Below are 19,244 nucleotides of genomic sequence, written 5' to 3'. Positions count from 1 at the left end.
TACATACATGGTAGCACTTATGGAGCAAGTTTTTTTGTATCCCGGAGCTCAGCTTTAAAGTGGACCTTGCATCAAAATGAAACATCTGCTTATTCTTTGGACCGTTTATGTAAAAATTTGTAATAAACACTAAAAAAAACACATTAGAAGAACAGTGAAAGATATACTGGTCTTACACCTAGATGAAGGTAACTCCACTGGCCTTCCAACAAGATCCTGAGAAAGTGGACCATCCAGAGTCACATTTCTTTACTATGTTGGTGAGCCTCGCCTGTGCCTTTTGGGATTCTCTGCTTTTCCAGGATCTTCCAGGAAGACTAGTAACGTTACCCTAGGTGCTGGAATTTAGGGTGTAAAGTCATTTTTCTAATTTCTTCTAATATTTAATTCCTTTATTTAGTGTTTCATGCTTTTACATGTGGGGAGGGGTCTAGAAAAGATAAACACAATTTTTGCACAATGCCTGCTTTTAAATATAAGTTTAGGCGTAGTTCCCCTTTAGGGCCCATTTAGATCTTTGCAGTAAGTTTAATGCACATGCATTAACACACATTGCATTAAGAATTTCAGTCAAATCCCAACTATACCTAAAACTGCTCCCACCCGAATTCTATACCCTTATCAAACTACCCTGTAAAGGAAAGATGTCTATACTTACCTATTCTGAGGGCACTCCCGTCCGGTCACATGATCTTTCCACCGGCCAGCATCAGTAAAGTAAAAAGAGAGATTGTCAACCATGGCTGAAAAAGCCTGGATAATGATGTCTGGCTTACTATGGGGCAACCATTGTCGACTACCCCTCCTCTATAAGGAAGCCAACACTTCTTGTGAACAGACCGGAGCATCCTCAAAATGGGTAAGTCGGACATCTTTCCTTTACAGGGTAGTTAGAATAGGTTTAGAATGGGATGGGAGCAAGTTTAGGTACAGTTCGGATTTGACAGCAATGCTACTATAAAAGAAATGCACAAAAACTCACCACAAAAGGGGTATGTAGCATTTTTGGAAGTGCTCATGGAAAGGAGCGCTGCAACTTGATTCAGTTTGCAATGTGTGTTGGGCTGCCATTCAGTATAAATAGCACCATATTGCACCAATGCCTGCGTGTTACCGCAACGCAATAATAAAAATGGGCCCTAAAAAAAAAAATTAACCCTAACAAGTAAAATGAGCTTTATGATAAAAATTCAGTTACACATACATTACAAAATATATCGGACAACTGAAGTGCATGTTGTTGCTGTTGGTTATCACATACTTTGCTTGTCTTTCTCTTTGCTCTATTTGAAGCTTTAGAAGTCTGTTTATAGAAGGAATAACCTATGTCAGTGCAAGTCAGCATTTCATATTTAAGAGTGATGTGTGTTTAGCACCAGTTCTAAAAGAATATGCTTTATTTTGGTTTAGCCTGAAGCCATGCCACTACTGCCAAGAAACATAGAATTTAATGTAAAAAAGATGAATCAGACAAAATGTTCCTCTTCCTTGCTGTATAATTGTGCAAAACTTTGGCAGGTTTGAATAATTTATCTAAGCCAGAAACAAGACAAATTATCCACAATTGCGATTAAAAGCGCAGAACTTGGAATTGTAATTAAATTGTTACATTGTATTAATAGCATACATTTTTTTCCAGCCAGACGTCATTGTTTTAAGCTTTGTAAATGTGTTTGTGTGTTTTTATTCCATTGAAATACTATAGAGCAGCATGTAACGATTGTGCATAAATACCCAGTTAATCATTGACCATCTTTACAATTGCAGCGGCCTAGCAGCAGGCGAAGATAATGGCCAGAGAGGTTACATGCTGACATTTGTCATTGCTTACCTTCGGGTAGGTCACCCTTCTTATCCTCTTCTTTGTCTGCTCATCAATGTGGATATTGACATATTCTGACCCCAGAGAATATTGAGCGCTTTAAAAGAGAGGCCTTTTAAAATGTGTTGCACATCTTTGCTTTTCTCTTCGAGAACATGCTGTCATTTTCTGTGCAAGTTCTCTCCCCCTTCCCATAGAATTCACATAAAGGCTTATTAGTCCAGGGGGTGCAGATGTTGCTGGGTTTAGATATGAAAGCGATCAATGGAACAGGCAGTGTGTTATTTGCTACTTATCCAGTCAAAAGTAAAGTGGGCAGCCTCCATTCAAGTGGTTTCGAATGCCATGCATTCAAAAAGGCCTCAGTGCTCTATGCATGAAAGTAATTTACCAAAACCATTTATAAATGTAATGCACATGGCTCAAGGCCTGGACAAATCCCACTACCAAGTAGCTACTGTGCATAAAATACAACTGATGGTTTACTGTACAGGAGTTTTCTGTACTTGTTAATGAAAATAAATTTTTTACAAAACTCTTATAATGGCTATTTAACGATGTTAACTACTTCTTCAGGAAATAGTACAACTGCCCTCCTTCTTACCTGCATAGAGCAATGTGTGCTTGTGGATTCAGTAGATTTACAGGTAAATTGGGTTAGAGCCCAACTTCAACCAAGACTTGTCAGGACAGGAAGCGGTAAGAATTTTCTCTAATAGGGACACAGACAAAGAAAACCTTTTTTAGTAGAGTGGGGAAGGGTTATAACTTCTGGTTGTGTGTCTGTGTTTTTTTTTTTTGTTTCTTTTAACAGAATCGTTTTTTTTTAGTAGACAACCTGAAACCAATGCCCGTGAATGGTCATGGCACATAATTTGCTGGTATACAAAAGTATATGCATGCAGCTATGCATTAATAACAGGTCATTACACAATGCATATTAGTAGAGCTTACAATGGTCACAGTAGAGAAAGGAAATTGATTATGCCATACCAAAGTTAGGAGTTAAGGAGAAACCTCACATGCAATACAATAGATCAGAAGCACAATATAGGAACCCAGATTCCAGCCCACCATGTTGGCATACATGGGTAAACATTACTAATAGAATACAGTGAGAGCTCATTAGCAAAGTATCAGTGCGTTGGGCCTCTAGCCAAGCAGCCAAGATTTTATCAGATGTTTTGGGGCACTTCTGACCCATATACATAAGCTTATACAGGAGTAAAGCTAAGTTTTTAATGGATCCTTACTCCAGCTCCAGAAAGGGTAGGAGGTTTGGGCAGCTTTCATTCAGATCGAATAGCCTTTCTGGAATAAATTCTGGTGGTGTTTTTATTGCTATCGATACCTTCTTGTTCAAGTGCCAACTTGGATGTCAGTTATAGGAAGTGAGGGGAAAATCTATCTCAATGGAGTCGCAGATGGTAAAAATAATCTGGAGCTTCAATGGACTAAGGGTTGAGCATTGTTGCAATAGACTTTTTGGCGAGAAAAACCTGACAGAATGTGTTTTTTTTTTTTTTCCCCTTTTATTCCAAACTAAAAGAAAAAATTAACTAAAGTTAGGATTTAAGGTAAAAGGGAAAAAGTGGTCGTAAAGCCTTAAGGTTTTTTACATTCATGCCTCCTGTGCATGAAGGTGAAAAACCTTCTGTGCTGTAGCCCCCCCCCCCCCCAGACCGCCCCTTTTTCTTACCTGAGCCCAATCCAGCGATGTGCACAAGCTGTCGCTCAACTCATTGGACCAATTTATAGCAGCAGAAGCCATTGGCACCTACTGCTGTCAATCAAAAGCTGTGACACGAGTGCCCCCATGGAAAACTGCTTTCTCTGGGGGCACCCAACGAAGAGGGGCCTGGATCGCCGGCAGGGGATCCCAGAAGAAGAGGATCAGGGCTGCTCTGTGCAAAACCATTGCACAGAGCCGGTAAAGTGGGCCGAAAATTCAGTCCGAGGTAAAATGCCGATGCCGACATTTCCAACGAAAAAAAACGGAGGGACAAACACCAAATTTTGTGAACATTTATGCACTGTCAACTAAAAACGGTTATGAACACTGAGCAAGAGAGAGAAAAATCGGAGGATATTTCATCCAATTTCCGTCAAGTGTGTACGGGCCTTAAGTAATAGGCATGTTTGTTATTTAAACAAATAAACTAACATTTACAATCACTTTGATAACTTGCTAACAATAGCACAGCTGCAGCTTTTGAACAATTTTAGTAGCACTCTTTATAATAATACTCGTTCTTTATATGTAAATTCTTTTGTATATAGTGCTATTGGGATCTTATTGATCAGATTTACCATCGTAAACATTCATCCAAGTACTTCTTGCATACCCTGACTGACCAGGAAAGAATCAGCTGTGTTTTTAGTCCATTAATTATAAATAGCTTAAATTAGAGGCTAGTTTAGTTTTTTGTAACTTGTAAACGTGAGATTATTTTTTACACAAATGGCCAAAATTTCCTGTATATATCACAAATATCTGTGCTATAAAATCATACTATAATTTACCCAATTAATACCCCACGTTTATAGTGCTGCTGCTACACTTCACTGGTCAACTGCAGATTTATATTTCAACATCTGCAGTGCACCCAATTCATTCATTTACCAAAGTCTTTAACACAGTATTACAAATGTCCAATCATGTCTATCACCAGATAGTCTATCCCAGTGATGGCGAACCTTGGCACCCCAGATGTTTTGGAACTACATTTCCCATGATGCTTAACTACACTGCCAAGTGCATGAGCATCATGGGAAAGTTGTGAGATCCGTCCAGGATTTCCTCCTTACCCGGCGGACGAGAGGTAAGTGCAATCAATAATATCCAAGGAACACTCTTCATGTGACAACAACCAACAATTGTGCTCTTTACAACCGGTGCAAAAAACCACATTGGCCTCTTACCAGAAATATATAATAAGTGGGCTCTGGAACCACCTTTGTAAAAGGTATTCTGCTCCCTTCCCCTTCAGACCGGGCGTAGGAGGCTTTCAAAGGTATATCATCACAGCAAGCACTTAAATATCCTCGACGGTAGAGACATGCAAATAAATGATGGCTTCCGCTTATTTAATAAAATCTTTATAAAGGGTAATGCACATCAGCCATCATTTATTTGTATGTCTCTACCGTGGAGGACATTTAAGTGCTTCCTGTGATGATATACCTTTGAAAACCTGCTACGCCCGGTCTGAAGGGGAAGGGAGCAGAATACCTTTTACAAAGGTGGTTCCAGAGCCCACTTATTATATATTTCTGGTAAGAGGCCAATGTGGTTTTTTTGCACTGGTGGTGAAGAGCACAGTTGTTGGTTGTTGTCACATGAAGAGTGTTCCTTGGATATTATTTATTGCACTTACTTCTCGTCCGCCGGGTAAGGAGGAAATCCACCAGGTGGAGGGATCTCACAACTATCAATTCAATATTATTTGGTTTTCCTGCACCTTGATTTTGCATCAGATTATCACAGATTAAAAGACTTTTCACTTTGGACTGTTGGACTTTATGATTTATGCGCCAGATTCACTTAATTTGAATATCACTTGTATGTTTATATAATTTATTTAGATTTAGCGCACCATATATACCTTCACATCATAAAGATGGGGATTGCCTGTCTAATTTAAGGAGCGCAATCACATTAAAGTGGTGAGTGCTTAAGGTTGATTTTGAAAGCAAAAGCAAATTTTTCAAAGTTGTGTTATACTGTATTTTGTGATGCACATGATTGTACATTGATGATGATTTCTAGAGAACGCTTGATCTGGTTTTAATTGTACCCTATATGTGTTAGAACCAGTGCTTACATCTAATAGCCCTTAGAAATGATATATGCATCATGTAGCCAATTTTGTAGTGCCCTACATAATACAGAAGTTTGGTTCTGCCCCTAAACACCAATTTCTGACAAATAGCCAAGAAAGGTTGTCAAAGTTCCAATTTGACAGTAATAAGCACATAATGTAGACCTTTATTTCTCTGTCAAGTTGAATGTTGATCAACCTTCCTTTTTTGCCGCACATTACTGAGAAATCAGATGAGTGACTATATCTTCCATATGCCATTTGAGGTCTACTTCCAGCTCAATGTTTTTTGTTTTTTTTGCAGATAATGTGATCTTTTTGGCCAATTATTTTCTTGATTAAATCTGTATGTAGCTATAAATATTAGTATTGTCTTACAAGTGAACTGTAATAAACCTTTCATACCACTGACATTTCCATAAGACTATGTTTATTGTGTTTTTGCAGGATCTTGGTATGGATTATTTTTTGATAGGAGAGTCTTTTGAAACTTCAGTTCCATGGGACAGGTAAGGCTCTATGTATATTGGTAAAGTTCAACTCCAGACTTCCTTTATGCTGAATCGCAGGCAAATAAATTAGTACACATTTAAAATAGATGTATGGGAACTGTTTTGTCAGTCAAACGTTTTTTTATTTTTGTCAAGTTCTGAGATGTAGACCGCAGGTTAGTAACGTCTCTGTAGCAGCTAGGCCACCTTCCTGCCCACAGCAGCACACTGAGGAGCCCATCACTTTTCACTCTGTCATCTCCTTTTGTCAGCATGATCCTTGTAAGCACATGTGCATGCTGCAAACCTGATTGGCTGCTGCTGCTACCCAACCTTTCTCCATCAGTGCAGTGCTCTATAGAAGATAACAAGAGGGTGATACCAAGCCAATTTTGAATACTTACACTAGCTACATTTTACAAAAAAATAGTGTTTTCCCTTTCTGCCTGGCATTAATTTTTTAACAGTTGGACAGTAATAGGAAATGTGCAGAAAGTACACAATGCTTTGCTCCACCCACCAGTACTATAGTATGCATGGCCAAGCTGAACTACTTTGCATAGCTAGCCAGTTGGGAGGAAAAAAACACTATTGGAGAAACAAATAAAAAGTTGGTTACGGCACAATGACATCCAAATAGCAACAAATGTTTCTGATAAGAGCATGTAAAGTCTGACCATATAGCAGCAAATGTTTCCCAGGACTGGACACCAATATCAGGGAAGTCCTTCTAATACAGTGGTTCTCACCTCCTGTCCTCAGGACCTACTAACAGGCCAGATTTTAAGTATTACCTTGAGGAGATACAGACTAGAATACTGCAGTCACTGAGCAGAAAATTATATCACCTGTGATGTATTTCAGTTATCTTGCAAACCTGGCCTGTTAGTGGGTCCCGGGGACAGGAGTTGAGAACCACTGCTCTAACGTGTTTCACGTGTGTAGGGCCATGATCATAGAGGCTAACATGGGTGAAACATGTTAGAGGAGCTTAACTGAAGCCGTTTTGTGATTCAATATATTGGTGAGTGGTCCTAGGAAACATTTGTGGCTATATGGCAAGGCTTGATATGCTTTTATCAGTGACCTAGCACCCAGAAGCAGTGTTTGAACCAGCTGATACATCTGACGGTAGCATGTGAGTGGCGCTGCTTTTCCTCCAAATAGCAACAGTTTCAGGTATCCCTGCCCTGTGTCAAGCCATTAGTGGCAGGTCTTCTAACCCAGTGGTCCTCAACTCCGGTCCTTAGGGCCCACTAACAGGCCAGATTTTGAGTATTACCTTGGGGAGATGCAGACTAGAATACTGCAATCATTGAGCAGCAAATGACATCACCTGGGATGTATTTCAGTTATCCCCTGAGGACCAGGGTTGAGGACCACTGTTCTAACCCATGCAACTGATGTTGCTCTCCCAGGGCTGTCAGATTGTGGGAGTATGCATTCTGTCATAGACTGTTACCTTATTTGAAAAAAGAGTAAGAGGGGAAGCCAGGAGTGCCGATGGGGGACCCGAGAAGAGGTGGATCAGGGCTGCTCTGTGCACAGAGCAGGTATGTGTAATATTTTTGTTATTTAAAAAGGAAAAAAAAAAAACTAACATTTTAAGGGGTTCTTACCTAAGCTTTAAATGTAAAAAAGCACTATTAAAATAGTGCCAGCATCTTCCAGTGACCTCGTCAACAATACATTACAGTATATGTTTATGCCTCCTCCATTAAATTTTTGCTTCAGGCCAGCCAAAAATTCTCAGTTAGTTTTGAATGTCCCAATAGGAACAAAAAAAACTTGTTCATTAGAATAGGGAAGGCTTAGAAATCCAGACAATGTTTGTTTTTATCATGAACTCAACCTTCCTGACCTGGTGACAACTGCACCTTTTTATTTCTTGTGCAGGCATCACAGGGAATGTGAGGCAAAATGTGACCAGAATTAAGGAAACACTTTCAAAAATAAAATTGGCTGGAATTAGGCTTGTATCCATAGCAAAGCTTTCATTTAATACAGCCCCTCTAATTGTATTAGTAAGTCTGAAGCTACTAGTAACACATCTACAAAGTTATTTTGCAATAAAAGATTTCTTCTGTTACTTTTCTGCAGTTTTAGTATATGGGCATTTAGATTCCAAATGCTTGAAGAAAAGTCAATACACAAATCCTACAACACACTCGCTTAGTCTTCTGTACCAAAGGGTACGTACAAAGAACTGTCTTCATTTCCCCACTACAATCAGAAAGATTTAAAAAAAAAAATCTCAGAAGTACATTTGAAATCTAAAAGCTTGAAACTGAATAGTGACTGAGAGGGTGATGACCGTTCTTAGTGCTGACAACGAGATGCATGAAGGACTAAAATGCATTGTAATGTCTAGCTCTACATAGTTTTGAATGTTCTTTTCGGTTTTGCAGGGTGCTAGATCTTTGTCGAAACGTCAAAGAGAGAATTGTTCGAGAATGCAAAGAAAGAGGCGTACAGTTTCCACCGCTATCAACGTGCAGGTACGTCAACTCTTGCCTTGTCGGAACATCCAGTACACTATTCCAATTGCAAGTTTGTTATGCATCATGGATCTATAATTGTGTAGTTCTTGCACATGAAACAGCATTACCATACAGTTTAGTGCCTTTGCTGCAAAGTTTTATGAGCAAAGGACATCTTAATACTATACCACTATAGAAAGCATCATAGCTGTTCTCGTTTAGTCATCTGAGGTTTTATAACACCAGCCAGGCTAGAAGTAAGATTGATTGATTGGAGTGCTTAACCTTTGTAAAAGTCAGCACATTGATTGCGATTGAAACTGAATAGAAATCGCATCAAGGTTTCACGATGGAAATTTCAAAACGAAATAAAGAACGCTTGACGAACATAATATAAATAAACTATTATCGCGTGGTCGTTAATTCCTACAACCAGCACTTTATGAGTTTAAAATTGGAAAGATCCACTCAAGAAAAGAACTGTTGGGAGTTTTATTTTTTGTTTTATACAAGCTGAGTAACATTTTTATCTCTTTGACGTGTTATTTTTTACTCGATTGAGCTAGATTAAATTGTTAGCAGTTTGGGTTGTTAAAAACTTACAAAGCTGTAAACAGAATTGTAGATTATATTTAGAACTTAAGAAAATAATTGAGGGATGTGGTAAAAAGATGAATAACAGATCTCTTAAAAGCCTCAACATCAGAGGAAATGCCCTTAAAACTTTCTTGGTGGTGCGTTGCAAATGTGTCTCTATTATCTATTCTCTCCAGTTGAGATAATTGCAGGGCATATATCTTCACGCGGCAGTGCTAACAAAAACAAAGCTTGAATTGTAAACCAAATTCTTTCGCACAAAAATGTCAAACATATTCTCTGGTTTGTCATTACATGTTTATGGTCCGGCTTGGGTTGATTATCTTTCGTTGTGGGTTCCTTCAGCATCATGACCAGATGTAAATCTTGCTCCTGCACTGCTATCGGGGAAAATGGTTTGTTAGAATCTTTAAGTAAACTTTTAGCCCTGTAGGATGGCCACACGCAAGCAAAAGATGATTTAGGCTGATCATTTTATGCAGGGTACACACAACCCGTTTGACTGAATGGAAATAAATTTGAAAGATCGGCATACTAACACAAGCGATGTTAGTTCAGCGATCTCCAAAGCGTTACCTTTATGTTCTGACAGGTGGACTGCCCCCCTGCCAGAACACACTGATCAGCACTCACAACCGTTGGCTGCCAGCGCTAATCGGCTGCCAATCCAATGCTGGTTTTCCAGCATGACCATTTGACAGTAGCTGTTCGTAATACCGGATTCTGTAGAACAGATCGCTGTACACACGGCCCGAAAGTCAGCCAGTTCCTGCCGAACTGACCCTTTTTGGCTTGTGTGTAGCCAGCCTTACTCATGCATAGTTATCTTGGAAGCTAATTGGCCAACATTAGAAATGTAATTTGAATAGAATAAGAGGCTAGAATAAGATAACTTAATAATGAAATCCAACTAATTTCAACATGGCTGAACTACACACACACACACACACACACACAGCCCCTGGTCCATATTGATGAGGTAATTCCTTGCTTTTCTAAGAGTAACAAGACTGGGTGCCATTATCTAAGTGTAGTATTTTTAATAAAACGCAAAAAAGTAGGGTTGCACCGATACCAATAACGGTTTCGGTGCCGAGCATTTGCACGAGTACCTGAAACCACTACCTTTGCAATGCTGTTTTAGCCCATACAAAATTAATGGGCTCAAATCACAATGCAAAGAATCGCATGGGGGCGATTCCTGTCCGTAACGCATTTGATTTCCCGCACCGCTTCTGTGTGAGCCCAGACTTGTCATAGTGACTGCAGCCTGTGCGGTGTGAGAAACCGCACGCAACTTAGACAGGAATCGCACCGCATTCCTCTTCAAATTGCATGCAATTCTTTGCAGTGCAATTTGAGCCTATTCGTTTTGTATGGGTATCCAGGACACGGTATTGTCGAGTACTTTACTAAAGGTATCGGTACTCGTACTCGCCGGTAAAAAAAACCCGTATCCTGGCATCCCTGCAAAAAAAGGATTAACAATTTTATGCACTCGGTGAATATGGTATATGGGAGCATCAATGGTATGGATTGGTATCTGCAGAGCTCTTCAGGAAAGATTGCCGGCACAGCCAAAAGATCCTGAAGACTTGTGGACTAGTCCGAGTTTGGCAGGAAGCATAACCAGGCAATGCAGAATTTACAGGAAGGGGCTGGGTATGCTAGATGCTTAAAACCAGCATGGAAAACACCACTGGCGGAACCTGGAAGTGACGTGAGGTCAGGGAGGTGCAGGATGATGTCATGTCAGTGGGCGTAGTTACAAATTTCTGGGCCCCTCCCTTTTAGCAAGCCTAGTTGGCCGCATTCCTTCTGGTAGACAGCCCACCCCCCGCCCCCCCATTTGGATGGAGAGGAGGTTCTGTCTGTCAACAGCGCTTTACAATATGAGGGAAGACAATACATTTACAAGACAATTCAATACAGGAGGACCTAGAAGCCCTGCTCGTTAGAGCTTACAATCTACAAGGGAGGGTCAAGTAGTGAAACAAAAGGCAATAACTGTGGGGGATGAGCTGATGGAGAAAAGGGAATAGAGTGTGAGGTGAAGCTAGGATAGGCTTCTCTGAAGAGGAGGGTCTTCAGAGATCGTCTAAAAGCTAATAGAGTAGAAGATAATCAAACAGATTGGGGTAAGGAGTTCCATGGGATTGGAGACGCTCTGGAAAAGTCCTGGAGGCGAGCATGGGAGGTGTTGATGAGGGAGCTAGAGAGCAGGAGGTTTTGAGAGGTTAGGTTGGTATAATGAGACCAGGTTAGTGATGCAACTGGGGGCTAAATTGTGGATGGCTTTGTAAGTTGTAATGATTTTGAATTGAATTCGTTAGGTGAGTGGGAGCCAGTGGAGGGATTGACAGAGCGGAATAGCGGACACTGAGCGATTGGTAAGGTGGATGAGTCTGGCAGCAGCATTTATGATGGATTGAAGGGGGGCTAGCCTATGTAGTGGTAAGCCAGCGAGAAGGGAATTGCAGTAGTCATGGCGCAAGATGACCAGGGAGTGAACTAGGAGTTTTGTTGTGTCATTGGTTAGAAAGGGGCGCATTTTGGAGATGTTGCGGAGGTTGAGGCGGAAAGATTTGAACAGTGTTTGGAAGTGGGGCTTGAAGGAGAGTTCAGAGTCCAGGACAACACCTAGGACCTTGGCTTGCGGGGATGGGCTTATAGTAGTGCCATTGATTATGACAGAGAGATCAGGGGAAGGGGCACGTGTTGGAGGAAAAATTATAAGTTCAGTTTTGGATAGATTGAGTTTGAGGAAGTGATTTGTCATCCATACTGATATATCTGCTAGTAAATTTGTAAAACAAGAGGCAACTGAGGGAGTGAGCTGAGGGGGTGGATAAGTAGATTTGAGTATCGTCAGCATAGAGATGGTATTGGAAGCCATGGGAGGCTGACCCAGAGAGGCGGTGTAGACTGAAAATAGGAGGGGTCTGAGAACAGAACCTTGGGGGACCCCAACAGAGAAAGGAAGAGGAGAGGAGGAAGTAGAATTGTAAGTAACGCTAAAGGGCGGTAAGGAATTATTCCCCCCTCTCCCCCTGGAGGGGTTTTGGGGTGGACGTGGGCACCCCCTCATTGGTCTGGTGGTCCTTGTGGCCCACCCCTCCTTCACTGACGCTAGGGCTGTGGGATGACCTGGTCCACTGCCTAGGGTGGGGGCAGGGTACTGTGCTGGCAATGGGGGGGGGGGTGGTGCAGGTGACCGGACGATCGGCTGTTGAGGGGGGTGTACCTTTTCGGGGCTCCTGCCAGGGCAGCCCTCCTGCCTGTGCCATTTTCTGAGGCCTAGGGATCCCTCCTGGGATAATCATGTTGCCGCCATTTTCTTATAGCCTGTGTGCTTAATGCACGGCGGCCATGTTTGTGTAGTCCGGCAGCCATTTTTTGGTGGTTTGCCATTTAAAATAGTGGTGGAGCCCTCTGGATGGCGGTTTCGGCGGTGGGAGCCCCTCCCCATCCCCTGTTGCTGACTCCTGGATCTTTTAATTTCCTAATCCCCATTCGTGCAGTGCAGATTCTCCTGGTAGCTGCGGTGCATGGTTTCTGCGGGGTGGTGAGTCTGGTGGGGTCCTCTCCCTCTCTACTGAGGATCAATTCAATTGGTGCTCTGTGGCTGGCAACCAGGTGGGCTGCCAGAGCGGTGGGGGTTGTCCCTTAGCAGTGTTTTACACTTCTTTGTGGGGTCCCCCTGGTGACTCATGGAGTCTTTGGAGCACGTCTCTTTACCTGATCCCCTCTCTGAGGCTGCGGGGCCCTCCTGGTCCCATCCATCTGTCGATGCACTGACGGAGGTCCTTGGTGTTCCAGGTGGAGGTGGTTTTTGGGCGATAGGCTGGCAAAAAGCAGCTTCCCCTGTCTCATCAGATTCTGAATCTGATATGGCCGCCGCGGACATAGTTCACCCTGCTGGGTCTGCGACCACGCATTCTGAATCTTTAGACAGTGAGGACGATTCCTCCACTTCTGCAACCGCATATGAAAAGGAGCTGGTTTACACACTGATTGTAGCTGTGCCTGAGACCTTAAAGATGGAGGACGCAGCTGCATAAGAGGCACAGGTTCTCTTTGGCATTCACAAGCCATCCAGAGCAGAAAAGATGTTCCCTTTCCCCTCCTATTTTGACAGAATTAACAAAATAGTGGGGATGACCAAAGGGTCCCCTTGGTGTGCCTAAGCGGTTTTGCTAGGTGATACCCCTATGAGGAGTCCCTTCTTAAGAAGTGGACCCTCTGGTTTCTATATTAAACAAGGCAGCAATAATTTCGGTTGAAGAGTCCCCGGCCTTTAAGGACCCAGCTGAAGGGAAGGCGGAAGCTGTGGCCCGCAATATGTACACCCTGGCTGGTTCAGCACTGAGGAGGCCGATATTTTCTATTGTCCTGGTGTCTCAGACTCTGACCGAATGAGCTAGGCTTTTGCAGCATGACCTGGAGAGGAGAATAGCTCCCCCCTGCCTTTGCTGAGCAGGTGGACCAGCTGGTCCAGGGGCTGCAGTTTAACTGTGATGTCTCTTTGGATGCGGCTCCCCTAGTGGCTCGGCTCTCTGTTTCGGCAGTGGTTCTTTGGCGTGTCTTTTGGCTCAAATGCTGGTCTGCGGACCAGACTTCTAAAAAGGCCTTGACTGATCTTCCCTTTCAAGGAGATCGCCTGTTTGGTGCTACCCTGGATGACACCAATAAATGTCTCACAGGGGGGAAGAGTACCTTTCTTCTGCAGGCTTCTAAGGGCAAGTTCCCTTGTCCTAGATGTAGACCCTCCTTTTCAGCTTGTAAGATGTTTTTTCATCCCTCAGGGTCGACTGACAAGGGATCGGAGCCCTTCGGGGCCTCCTCTGGAGGATCCAAGTGAACTTGGTCTGGCAAGTCAAGAGCTGGCTTCTCCAGACCCACAGACAGGGCCCCTTCAACATGAAGGTGCACCCTCATCCGTATCTGGGGGTCAGAGGACGTCTTCGCTGGAAGGAAGTTCTTCCTTCCTTCCAACGTGTGATTGTCGCCGGTCCGCTTATAGGCTCTTTTGGGGCTGTGCAAGGCCTTTTACTTTAAAGGGTGATGGTCCCGGTTCGGAAAGTTTTCAGGGGTTTTACTCAAACTGGTTTACAGTCCCCAGGAAGGAAGGCAATGCACGTCCAGTTCTGGACCTCAAGGCGCTGAACTGCTTTGTGCGGGTGCAGAAGTTCAGAATGGAGTCTGTTTGCACGGTGGTGGCTGCCCTGCATCAGGGGGATTTTTCTTGCCTCCGTTGACATCAAGGACGCTTACCTTCACATTCCAATATGTGTTAGTCTCCAGCATTTCCTCTGTTTTGCCATGCGAGGGGAGCATTTTCAGTTTGTGGCGTTACCCTTTGGTCTCTCTTCTGCTCCTCGGGTCTTCACAAAAGTGTTGGCCCCGGTGCTAGCATCGTTACGCCAATGGGGGATCGCGGTACTGGGCTACTTGGACGACCTCCTTCTGTGTGCGGAGTCTCCTACTGCTCTGATGGAAAACCTGGAAATTACCATACGGACTTGAGGGTGTTTTAGCTGAATTCTGAGTTTTCAGAAGCCTGCTCTCGTTCCGTCCACAAAACTGGACTTTCTGGGTCTCACTCTGGACTCGGCCTTAGCCAGAGTGCTCCTTTCTCTGGACAAACTACAGGCTGTAATTCGTCTCCTGCTGTCCAGCAGATGGTAATCCCTCCAGACTTGCATGCGGGTGCTGGGCCTGATGGTGTCTACCTTCAAGGCGGTTCCGTTTGCACAGATCCATACGAGGTTCCTGCAAGGGAGATTCTGGCCAAATGGGACAAGAATCCACATTCTCTGGACAATCCGATCTGGATGAGCCTTGGAAAGAGAGCCCCATGATATGGTGGCTAGGTACTTCGACTGGGCAAAGCCTTCCTCTGCTTGTATTTGACAGTGGTCACCACTGATGCCAGCCTGTCTGGCTGGGGAGGCGTCCTCGGCAAAATTTCTGCTCAGGGGGTCTGGACACTGGAAGAGTAGCTACCAATCAATGTCTTGGTACTCCGAGCAATCAGACTGTGCCTGGAACATTGGACATCTGCAGGGATGTCCAGAGCGCATTCAATCGGATAATGCCATGGCCGTGGCTTGTGTCAATCACTAGGGGGACACAAGAAGTGTCCTGGCGGCTCTGGAGGTAGCCGGCATTCTAAGGTGGGCAGTATGGTTCGTTCCAGCCGTACACATTCCGGGGGTTTAAAACTGGCAGGCGGATTACCTCAGTCAGCATGCGTTGGACCAGTGGGAGTGGTCCCTTCATCCAGAGGGGTTTCATCAGTTGTGTCTGCAGTGGGGCATCCCCGAGGTGGCTCTGTTGGCGCCCCAGCTCAACAGAAAGATGCAGGGGTTTGTGGCTCAGTCATGGGATCCTCTGGCGGATGCGCTGGTGGCCCCGTACGGTCAGTATCGTCTGATTTACGCCTTCCCTCCTCTCAAGCTTCTGCCACGACTTCTATGCAGGATCGAGGCAGAAGGGATTCTGGTCATCTTAGTGGCCCCAGACTGGCCTCGCCGGGCTTGGTACACCGATCCTGAGCAGCTGGTCGCTGACATTACTAGGAAGCTTCCTCTCAGGGAGGATTTGCTGTCCCAAGGACCAATCTTCCATCCTGCTTTACACTACCCATATACAAATTTTCCTTACACTGTTACACTTCCATTGGTAGATGGCGCTGTTGTGCAGAGTGTACTGAGTACACATAAATAACTTCTTGGTCTTCCTGGTGGGTGGAGTCCATACATCCGGCCGGGACTCTGTTATTATTGTTCCGGGTCATATGTTAACTAAGGAGGAAGTTTAGCTGATTGGGCGTAAAGCTCAATCACTATGATTGGTCAGAGCACGATCGTCACTACCAATGGAAAGTGATGTGATTTACAGCGTTTTTATTGTTTATTTATGTATATACACTTTGGATTTTGTATGTATACCATCGGCCCATTGGTGGTTGAGTGGTTGGTGTTTTTTTTTTTTTTCTTTCAGCATAAGGGTGCAATTAACTTCCGGTGTGTTATACTTCCGGGTCGTAGGACGGCCCATTGCAGTGAATAGCGGCGAGATAGAGGATTACTGTGCTGTCTTAGCCTGCTATTGGCCAGTATTCTACAGGCATCCACCAATAACCGATGGTGTGGACCTCGGCTCCACCCTACTGCCGGATTATAGGGTAATCTACCATAGAGATTAGTCAATTGAGAGGAAGTGATCCTGTAAATCCAGTCTGTGATTGGTCGACACACCTGAGCAACCACCAATGGCCGATGATGTCAACCCTGGCCCCGCCCTGCGGGTTGATGGGCATGGGTATTTAAGGTTACCGCCAAGCCGCCGCGGTCACGCTCCCGGGGAAGAAGTGGAAATCACGAAACGCGTCGGGGCGTGACCAGGCGGTGTAACCAGGCTGTGTAAGAGGAGTTCGGATTACCCAGAAGGCGCGGCGTCCACGGCGTGGAGCCTGGACATCATCTCCCGAAGGGCATCCCTCTCCTATTTGTGACTGTTTTTTGCGTTTGATGACATACAAGACATGTGAGTGTGCTACCTTATGTTTATTTTTTTATTTAATAAAACCCTTTTAAACAGTATCACGCTATTGGGAATATGTTCTCTCGTCCCCATATGCTACTGAGCTTTTTCTGACTGTGCTGGTGTGATTCCCGTTGTGGATACTCTGGACCAGTTACCATCATTATAAGCCTGAATGCTCAAACACGAAAGTGGGTTGGGCCACAGCATCTGGTGAGTGGGCAATTCTCCTCCCCCCTTGGAGCACGGTGGTGGTGGTGATCCTTTTGAGAAACACGTCTTTGTACATTATCATCCCAGGAGATAGAGTGAAGGAATATGGACTGTTTGAGTCATTTCTGAACTTTTCCTGCTGCCTATGTGACTTTTATTGCATTTCGGACTTTTGTGCAGTGGGCACAGTATTTTTTGGCACTTGCTTCTTGACAAGTTTGCGCTACTATATATATATATATATATATATATATAGGGATATTGTTGAGTATCTATCTATTATATACAGTGGGTACGGAAAGTATTCAGACCCCCTTAAATTTTTCACTCTTTGTTATATTGCAGCCATTTGCTAAAATCATTTAAGTTCATTCTTCTTCCTCATGAATGTACACATAGCACCCCATACTGACAGAAAAACACAGAATTGTTGACATTGTTGCAGATTTATTAAAAAAGAAAAACTGAAATATCACATGGTCCTAAGTATTCAGACCCTTTGCTGTGACACTCATATATTTAACTCAGGTGCTTTCCATTTCTTCTGATCATCCTTGAGATGGTTCTACACCTTCATTTGAGTCCAGCTGTGTTTGATTATACTGATTGGACTTGATTAGGAAAGCCACACACCTGTCTATATAAGACCTTCCAGATCACACTGCATGTCAGAGCAAATGAGAATCATGAGGTCAAAGGAACTGCCTGAAGAGCTCAGAGACAGAATTGTGGCAAGGCACAGATCTGGCCAAGGTTACAAAAAAGATTTCTGCTGCACTTAAGGTTCCTAAGAGCACAGTGGCCTCCATAATCCTCAAATGGAAGACGTTTGGGACGACCAGAACCCTTCCTAGAGCTGGCCGTCCGGCCAAACTGAGCTATCGGGGGAGAAGAGCCTTGGTGAGAGAGGTAAAGAAGAACCCAAAGATCACTGTGGCTGAGCTCCAGAGATGCAGTCAGGAGATGGGAGAAAGTTGTAGAAAGTCAACCATCACTACAGCCCTCCACCAGTCGGGGCTTTATGGCAGAGTGGCCCGACGGAAGCCTCTCCTCAGTGTAAGACACATGAAAGCCCGCATGGAGTTTGCTAAAAAACACCTGAAGGACTCCAAGATGGTGAGAAATAAGATTCTCTGGTCTGATGAGACCAAAATAGAACTTTTTGGCCTTAATTCTAAGCGGTATGTGTGGAGAAAACCAGACACTGCTCATCACCTGTCCAATACAGTCCCAACAGTGAAGCATGGTGGTGGCAGCATCATGCTGTGGGGGTGTTTTTCAGCTGCAGGGACAGGACGACTGGTTGCAATCGAGGGAAAGATGAATGCGGCCAAGTACAGGGATATCCTGGACAAAAACCTTCTCCAGAGTGCTCTGGACCTCAGACTGGGCCGAAGGTTTACCTTCCAACAAGACAATGACCCTAAGCACACAGCTAAAATAACGAAGGAGTGGCTTCACAACAACTCCGTGACTGTTCTTGAATGGCCCAGCCAGAGCCCTGACTTAAACTCAATTGAGCATCTCTGGAGAGACCTAAAAATGGCTGTCCACCAACGTTTACCATCCAACCTGACAGAACTGGAGAGGATCTGCAAGGAGGAATGGCAGAGGATCCCCAAATCCAGGTGTGAAAGACTTGTTGCATCTTTCCCAAAAAGACTCCTGGCTGTATTAGATCAAAAGGGGGCTTCTACTAAATACTGAGCAAAGGGTCTGAATACTTAGGACCATGTGATATTTCAGTTTTTCTTTTTTAATAAATCTGCAACAATGTCAACAATTCTGTGTTTTTCTGTCAGTATGGGGTGCTATGTGTACATTCATGAGGAAGAAGAATGAACCTAAATGATTTTAGCAAATGGCTGCAATATAACAAAGAGTGAAAAATGTAAGGGGGTCTGAATACTTTCCGTACCCACTGTATCTTTTTCCATATGTTTTAGTTAAGTAGCTGCATAGCCAATATATTTTTTTGGTGAGTGGTCCTCATTTTAAGCGCTTGGGATAGCTTATACCTTTATTTGTTTTTCGGTGGGCATTTAAGCTGTCATATTATATACATCCTGCTTTGCAGTTGCTGACTTTGATGTCTTGGCTGTTGAATGCCAGGTCCTGATGGTTAGAGGTTTGTCTGAGTCAGTGATTCCAATGCTGTTAAAAGCTAGGAAATCTACTTCAAGGAAGATCTACCATCGTAATTGGAAGACGTACATTGCGTGGTGTGAGTCTCTTGGGGTTCATCCTCGCTCTTTTTTTCGGGGGCTCGGAT

General features: G+C 43.7%; 1 protein-coding gene across 1 annotated transcript in view; it reads left to right on the top strand.

The window, feature by feature from the left end:
- Nucleotides 1–19,244, top strand: part of AGPS (alkylglycerone phosphate synthase) — a 386,322-nt gene that overhangs the window by 299,396 nt on the left and 67,682 nt on the right. Inside the window, exons 15-17 of the mRNA XM_082260060.1 lie at nucleotides 1,768–1,837; nucleotides 6,091–6,152; nucleotides 8,543–8,632. Coding sequence (XP_082116186.1) covers nucleotides 1,768–1,837; nucleotides 6,091–6,152; nucleotides 8,543–8,632 — 222 coding nt within the window. The remainder of the gene's footprint in view (nucleotides 1–1,767; nucleotides 1,838–6,090; nucleotides 6,153–8,542; nucleotides 8,633–19,244) is intronic.

Source organism: Pelophylax lessonae (assembly GCF_965119305.1).
Source record: "Pelophylax lessonae genome assembly, chromosome: 6".
Lineage (NCBI taxonomy): Eukaryota > Metazoa > Chordata > Amphibia > Anura > Ranidae > Pelophylax > Pelophylax lessonae.
Note: the sequence above shows the minus strand (reverse complement) of the source record. Positions and strands in the feature narration are given on the sequence as shown.